The sequence below is a fragment of the Vollenhovia emeryi genome, unplaced genomic scaffold (genome assembly GCF_000949405.1).
Source record: "Vollenhovia emeryi isolate VEMERY1.0 unplaced genomic scaffold, V.emery_V1.0 DF939716.1, whole genome shotgun sequence".
Lineage (NCBI taxonomy): Eukaryota > Metazoa > Arthropoda > Insecta > Hymenoptera > Formicidae > Vollenhovia > Vollenhovia emeryi.
Genome location: NW_011966650.1, coordinates 220 through 7,528, shown reverse-complemented (window position 1 = coordinate 7,528; position 7,309 = coordinate 220). Strand labels below are relative to the sequence as shown.

The 7,309-nt window shown below is 51.4% G+C and overlaps 1 protein-coding gene across 1 annotated transcript; it reads left to right on the top strand.

The window, feature by feature from the left end:
- The first annotated feature begins 631 nt into the window (after positions 1-631).
- On the top strand, positions 632-3,542 carry LOC105556906. The gene is made up of 3 exons (XM_012004015.1): positions 632-1,700; positions 1,777-2,273; positions 2,511-3,542. Exons 1-3 carry the CDS (start codon positions 632-634, stop codon positions 3,540-3,542), a joined length of 2,598 nt encoding a protein of 865 aa, XP_011859405.1.
- Positions 3,543-7,309: the final 3,767 nt, after the last annotated feature.

Here is a 7,309-nt window from a genome sequence, read left to right as displayed (position 1 = left end):
TTCGGCAGCAATATCTGCCCCGCCGCCACCACGCGCAGTTAACGCGTGAGATACAGGGCCGATTCCAGAAACCGGACGAGGCGTTCAGCAGATATGCCACAGCCTTGCTAACCAGCATGCGGCGCGCCGGAGGCTTCACGGCCGAGCAGCAGCTCGACCGACTGTACGAGAATATGAGCCCGGAGTACAAGCTCTACATTCGCCTGGACGACCTGACCAGCCTGGGGGACCTGAGTACGCGAGCGGCCGAATACCAGGCCATCCGACAGCAGACGCGGGAGCGACAAGCCGAAAGCAAGGCCCAGACCACCAGCCCCACTGTCGCCTCCGCGACCTATAATCGCGAGGAATCCTGTTGGCGATGCAAGCAGTGGGGGCACACTCGCGCGGACTGCAAACGACCTGCCCGGAAATTTTGCTCACGCTGCGGCAAGGATGGGGTCCTTACCCGCGACTGCCATCCAACGGCGGGAAACGGGCCACGGGCCGGGAGCGCAGCCGCCGCTACCCAACCGTTCGTATAAAGTACTTGCCGCGGCCCCACATCACCGTGCGAATCCGGCGGCGAGCCGTCCAGGCAGTGATAGACACCGGCTCCGAGGTATCCTTCATCAACGCCGAGACCGCCCGGATGGCCGAGGAGCTAGGTTACGACGTGCACCCGGGAACCAACTCCGTGGAACTCGCGGACGGGGAACCATCCAAGATCGGCGGCACCATGACCCTACCTGTAAGGATCGGGAAGGACCAGCTCTCCCATGACTTTCTGGTCATGCCCTCGGCCAGGAGCGCGATGCTGGTTGGCGTTGACCTGTGGGCCAGGACACGAATCCAATTGTCACCGCCACCCCGGAACCTGGCAAGTCGACAAAATCCAACCTGCGGAGCTACGACCCAGGAGCTGGCCACACGCACGCCCAAGGAAAAGCAACGACTCCAAGCGTTCCTCGACCACGAACTCACCCTATTCCAGGGGGTCACGGGCCCGACCGACCGAATGACCCACCACCTGCGGGTCACGACCAGCCGACCGATCAAACAACGATACCGACCTCGAAACCCGGCCATGCAGGCCATCATTAACAAAGAGGTCGACAAAATGGAACGGGAGGGGGTAATCGAACCCTCTCACTGGGCATGGAGCTCCCCCGTGGTACTGATACGGAAAAAGGATGGGTCGTATCGGTTCTACATCGACTTCCGCCGAGTGAACGAGGTAACGGAGAAAGATGCGTACCCACTGCCCCAAGTGGCAGCCACGCTGGACAAGCTACGAGGGGCCCGCTACCTATCCACCCTGGATCTTCGAAATGGATACTGGCAAGTGCCCTTGTCGCCCGAGAGCCGCCCGGTCACTGTCCCCGGTAAGGGGCTCATGCAGTTCCGGGTAATGCCGTTCGACCTCCACTCCGCCCCGGCTACGTTTCAAAGTGGACGAGGTCCTGGGACCCGAATTAGAGCCCCACGTCCTGGTCTACCTAGACGATATTGTCATCATCAGCCGAACCTTCGACGAGCACCTCCGGTTATTGGCCGAGGTCTTCCACCGCCTCCGGGAAGCCAAACTCCGCCTGAACCCCGACAAGTGCCATTTTTGCCGAGATCAATTGCGGTACCTGGGCCACCTCGTGGATCAAAACGGCATACGAACAGACGCGGACAAAGTCAGCGCCGTGGCAGGGTGCCCGGCCCCGACGACGGTACGCAGGGTGCGCCAATTCTTGGGGATGGCCTCTTGGTATCGGCGTTTCGTCGCAAACTTCTCAACCCTCGCAGCACCGCTCACCCGCTTGACACGCAAAGGGGCTAAGTGGAGTTGGGGCCCCGACGAGGAGGGCGCCTTCCGCCAACTAAAAACTGCACTGACCTCCGCCCCGGTCTTAGCCTGCCCGGACTTCAGCCGCCGATTCATCCTGCAGACCGACGCCAGTGCAGTCGGGCTAGGCGCAGTATTGACGCAGCACCAGGAGGACGGCGAGCGAGTAATCACCTACGCCAGCCGTACCCTTAACGGCGCCGAAAAAAATTATAGCGCCACCGAGTTGGAGTGCCTCGCGGTCGTCTGGGGCATCCGGAAGATGCGAGGGTACCTGGAGGGATATGCTTTCACCGTCGTGACCGACCACCAATCCTTGCGATGGCTACAGCGGCTAGAAGAACCGAACGGCCGGCTGAGCCGCTGGATGTTCGAACTCCAGCAGTTCGGCTTTGACGTCCGCTACCGGAAGGGGAGTGCGAACAAGGTCGCGGACGCTCTCTCCCGCCAGCCCGAGGTATGCGCAGCGCAAATGTTGCCACGGTGCACGTGGTACTGCAGGATTCGTGCAAACACAGCCCACCGATTTCCCGGACTACCAAATCCGGGAAGGCCAACTGTACCGCCACATCCTCCACGACGTCGACTTCCGGGAAGTCGACCCCGCTGATCAATGGAAGCGGTGCGTCCCGAAGGACGAAAGACGGCAAGTTATGCAAAGGCACCATGAGGACCTCACGGCGGGCCATTTCAGGTTCGCAAAAACAATCGCCCGCATGGCCCGGTTATTCTGCTGGCCCGGGATGTTCCAAGACATCACCCGGTATGTACGGTAGTGCCCGACCTGTCTCGCGCACAAAGCCTCGCCGATGAAGCCGGCCGGGAAGCTCCATACGGCCCCAGTCACCGCACCCTGGCGACAAGTCACGCTCGACCTCGTGGGCCCCCTGCCGCGGTCCCTGCAGGGCCACGCGTGGCTGCTGGTCATGCAGGATCGATTCACCAAATGGGTCGAATTGAAGCCACTACGCCGGGCCACCGCTCCCGTCGTCACCAAGGCCCTCGTAGATCGGATCATCTACCAACACGGCTGTCCGGACCAGATCATCTCCGACAACGGCACCCAGCTAAGATCCGACCAGTTGGAGGGGGTGCTCCGAGCCTTCCGGATAGAGCACCGAACCACGCCGGTGAGAGCACCCCACTGCAACCCAGTGGAACGCACCGGACGCTGAAGACGATGATCGCCCAATACGTGGGCAAGAACCACCGACGATGGGACGAGCAGATCGCCCCATTGCAGTTCGCATACAACGCGGCCCGGCATGAGGCCACCGGATATACCCCGGCCTATCTGAACTGCGGGAGGGAACTCGCACTTCCGCATCCGGAGGACCGAAGGCACACGGCGAACGAGGCCCCGCACCATACGAGACGCCGGCTGGAGGAGGCCTACGAGGTGGAGCGCATAAACCTAGCCCGAGTGTTCCAGCGCCAAGAAGCACAGTATAATCTCCGCCGCCGAGCGTGGCGACCCAGCATCGGCGACCTCGTGTGGAAGCGAGAATACCCACTCTCCAAGAAGGCGACCGGCTTCAATGCCAAGCTCGCCCCGAAATATACCGGCCCGTGGGAAGTGCGGAAAATCCGGTCACCCGTTATCGTGGATCTACGCGACACCCGTGGGAAATGGCAGCGACACATCCACGTGCAGGATCTCAAAAACACGCCCCGCGAATCCCCCCGCCAGACACCGACCGAGGACGACGCGGAACCCGAGGCGTAAACAAGTCGCCAAGGCCACATCCGAAAAACACACGCCGAGCTCGGAGCGTGACGCCTGACACAAGAAAAAAACAACCACCACCGTGTTTACCCGATAGCGCCAGCTCCGTCACCATTCAGTATTCGTTCAGAGCTCCGAATGTGCACTTCGAGCGATGGAGTAACGCAACGAGCTAAAGGCATTGTTCGGGGATATCTCCGACCTAGACGACCCGTGGTCCGTACCGATCGACCCCGGGCCGACCACCAACCCGGGAAGCGTCCCGCGTTCCAGGGTGCCAGGCGTGGGTACCCACATCCAGCGAGGCGACGCGGAAAGCCGTCGGCGGGCGATCTTCCTGACCGAACCGGTGCCGCCGCGGCCCGCCCGACGTCGGTCCGAGCCGACTGGAGGAACCAGGCCAAGCACGCCGAGACGCAGCCGCGCCGAGGGGACCGGATCGGGCCCCGAAATCACGGCCCTGACGGCCGCAGCGTTAGCCCGAGCCGCCAATCCGCCGCGATGAGTGACCAGACCCGGGGACGCCCGCCACACAGTGTTTCGAAAGTACATTTTTTTGGACAAACGAGGCTAGAGAGTTCAATTTTTCATCAAAAATAATGATTTTTTTTAAATGACTCCTAATAAGATAACGAATAAATGTAACGAGCCGGATTTTATGAAAGTTAATATTTGTACGAAACACAAAAAGTGTGATGCGAAGTGGCATGCGATGAACAGAGCGGTTGTACATTATGTAGTTGACTCGTACATTTTTCTGTTACGCTAATTCCACTGTTAATTGTACTTAAAAAGGTTTTCGAGGTACTGACTACAAATCCGAAGCCAGATTTTCAAAATTCAAAATGGCGGATCCAATATGGTGGGCGAGTTGAAAAGAACTGTTTGTGATTTCACGTAATTTTGAACCTAGGGGTTTTTCGGGATGCAGATTACGAATTCGATGTCAGATTTTCAAAATTCAAAATGGCGGATCCACTATGGAGGGCGAGTTAAAAAGAAATGTTTGTAATTTCACGTAATTTTCAAACTAGGGGGTTTTCCGGGATGCAGATTACAAATCCGAAATCAGATATATAGGTTCAGTATAGCACAACATTGAGTGTTAATCGAATGGAGAAACCCGTTGTTTACCAAAAAAGTACGGATCGAAAAGTTCCCCTGAGAGTAATAAAACATCAAAAACCACCATAGCAGTGGTGATGCGTCTAAAAATGGACTTTTATTGATGTTCAGTTCATATATATTTTTGAAAAAACAAAAAATTTGTATCAAGAATATCCGAATGGCCGAATAACGATAACGAAACATCGAGAACCACCCTTAGAAATAGTGATGTACCTAAAAATCATTCCCTTCTTAGCGCTACCCAGGATGAACGACGCGGACGTGATAGGGTTTTCATCCCATTTGGGTGCTTTTTGAACGTGAGTCCCCTTGCCTCTCACGAAAGGAAAATTATAGAATAATGTTGAAAACTGTTGAAATTGGGTTGTGAAATTTGTGTTTCAGAATCTCTATTTCTCGCTGAGAAACCCCCTAGTTTCAGCGTCATGTTTTACATGCATTCCTTCATTAACAGATCTTGTGCCTCAGGGAGTAATTCCTTTTGTTTTTTTGTCGATTCCTTTCTAAAACTTGAAACGTAAGGGTAGGAGGATACTAGTAAATAATGAAATAGGTCTTCCATCGTTTCTAGTCTTGATGTCTTTCTTGTGTGTTCGGTTCGATATTTCTTGACATCTTTATGGCGCGATTCTAGAGCTTCTTCTGACATACATCCCAGTGGAAGTACGAAATGATCAATTATATCTGCACCATGGATCAGGATCTTGTGCAATGCTACAGGCATGTAAAACCACGGGTACAGTGTAACAATCAGATCTGCCGTTTCATTACCATAAATACGGAATTTATTCGTGTCAATGTGTCTGCTGGACGCTAATACCTGTAAAATGACATACATTCGTTTCATAAGGTCTTTGTTGACGCCAGTAATTTCCGAGACCTTTTCGTAATTTTGAAAGAACGTTCGACTTGTATTTCCATCATTGGAACTGCCACTCCCTTGTTTCGGAGAATCTACAAGGATCCCTAACTTACTTCGTAGTTCGGATCGGATGCGTCTCTTTTCGGCCGTTTTTATTATTTCATTATCTCCTTTAGCTGTCCACTTTTTGAATGGCAATCTGTAGGCCAGATGAAGGATACATTCCATACATCTTATCCACGCATGCAATGTAGATAAGCCGAACTTATACGCTGAAACATTCGGTACTTTTGTTCTTGTGCGTTTTAGATTATTCATTTCCGATGGAGGAATATTGCATATTGGGCATACACTTGCAGCAGTAGTATTAGTTGCGTATTGGCAAACTTTTCCATCCACCATAGTGCAGTGGAGTTCATGAAAAACATTTAATGTTTTATCACCCACTTTCAACTCAGTGCTGACAAGATTTGTTATCTTTTCATTTATAATCGTTAGTTCTTGATGACCGTTTCTTTTCTTTCTTGAATGAATTCAATTTTTATAGGTCGACAGTAGAAAGTAGACGACGACCGAGCGTTATCCCAAATCACAACTTCCATAGAATCTAGCAAAAGTGCTTTTAATTGTAGCGGAACCATCGACGTTACAAACAAATATTTATCCGAGGCTTCTTCATCCTCAAATTTTTGTTTGTATTCGTTAAATCCTGACGTTCCATCAAGACCCCACTTTGTTACCAGGATTAGTTTTTCTGTCTGTTCTTTAATTGATTCTGGAATCGTTAACTTTGGAGTTTTTATTAATCGGTTGCAGGTGTGATCCAAGAGATCTTGCAGTTCCACTGAAGCGCACGTTTCAGTAATCTTTACTGCATTTTCATTGTCGGGATAACATTGCTTCTTCGCGTTTAAAAGCATTTTGTATGTAGGGAAAATGTTGGCGTTTTTTTCCGTAGCTTTTTTTTCGTACCAATTTGTATTGCGCGACCGTCAAATTAGCATCTAATGTAAGAGCTAATGCTTCCTCAGTGCTCATTCTACGGGTTTAACATTTTCCTCTCTTTCCGATCCCTGTGTAAGGATTTTATCAATAATTGGTACAACTTCTCCCCTGCCCAAACATTTCAATTTTGCATATAAAGCGTAAGTTATCTCCTCGAGTGTCATCTTGTTACAATAATCGTCAGATCGCCTTCGTTTTGTCTTTTCGGAACATGTATCAAAAATTTTTTTCTTTCGACTATCACGTGATGGAGCGGACAAAGGCATTTCAAAATCTTTCTGCAACCAATCTGCATTACGCGAATTGTTGCGAAATCTTTCTGAGTTGCAAAGAGCACTTCGCCATTTTGTGTTAAATGTTGGCATAAAGTACGTATGTATTTTATTTCGCAGTACCTCAATTTCGTCAGTGTAATTCAAATCATATTGATTAACAATATATTGAACTATAATGTCACTGCTTTTCTTGGAGTCCCTGACTCCGAGTGGCACGCGCTGAATGGGGTGTATATGAAAGGCTTTCTCGCAAACGAAGTTGCCGCCTCGATTCCTTATGAGTCTTGCGTCTGATACGAGTATTCATCTTCGATGTATTAGTGCTACTGCCATTTTGAGCTTATTATTTACTTTGCTTTTTTATTTGTTTCCGTGTTAAATTGTAATCTTTATTAAAAATAATATTACTTTTGGTAAAACTGCAGAAGAGGGGAGCCCTCCCCAATGACCTTGACCTTGACATATGTTGTCAAGGTCGCCCTCCTGAGTGACCTTCA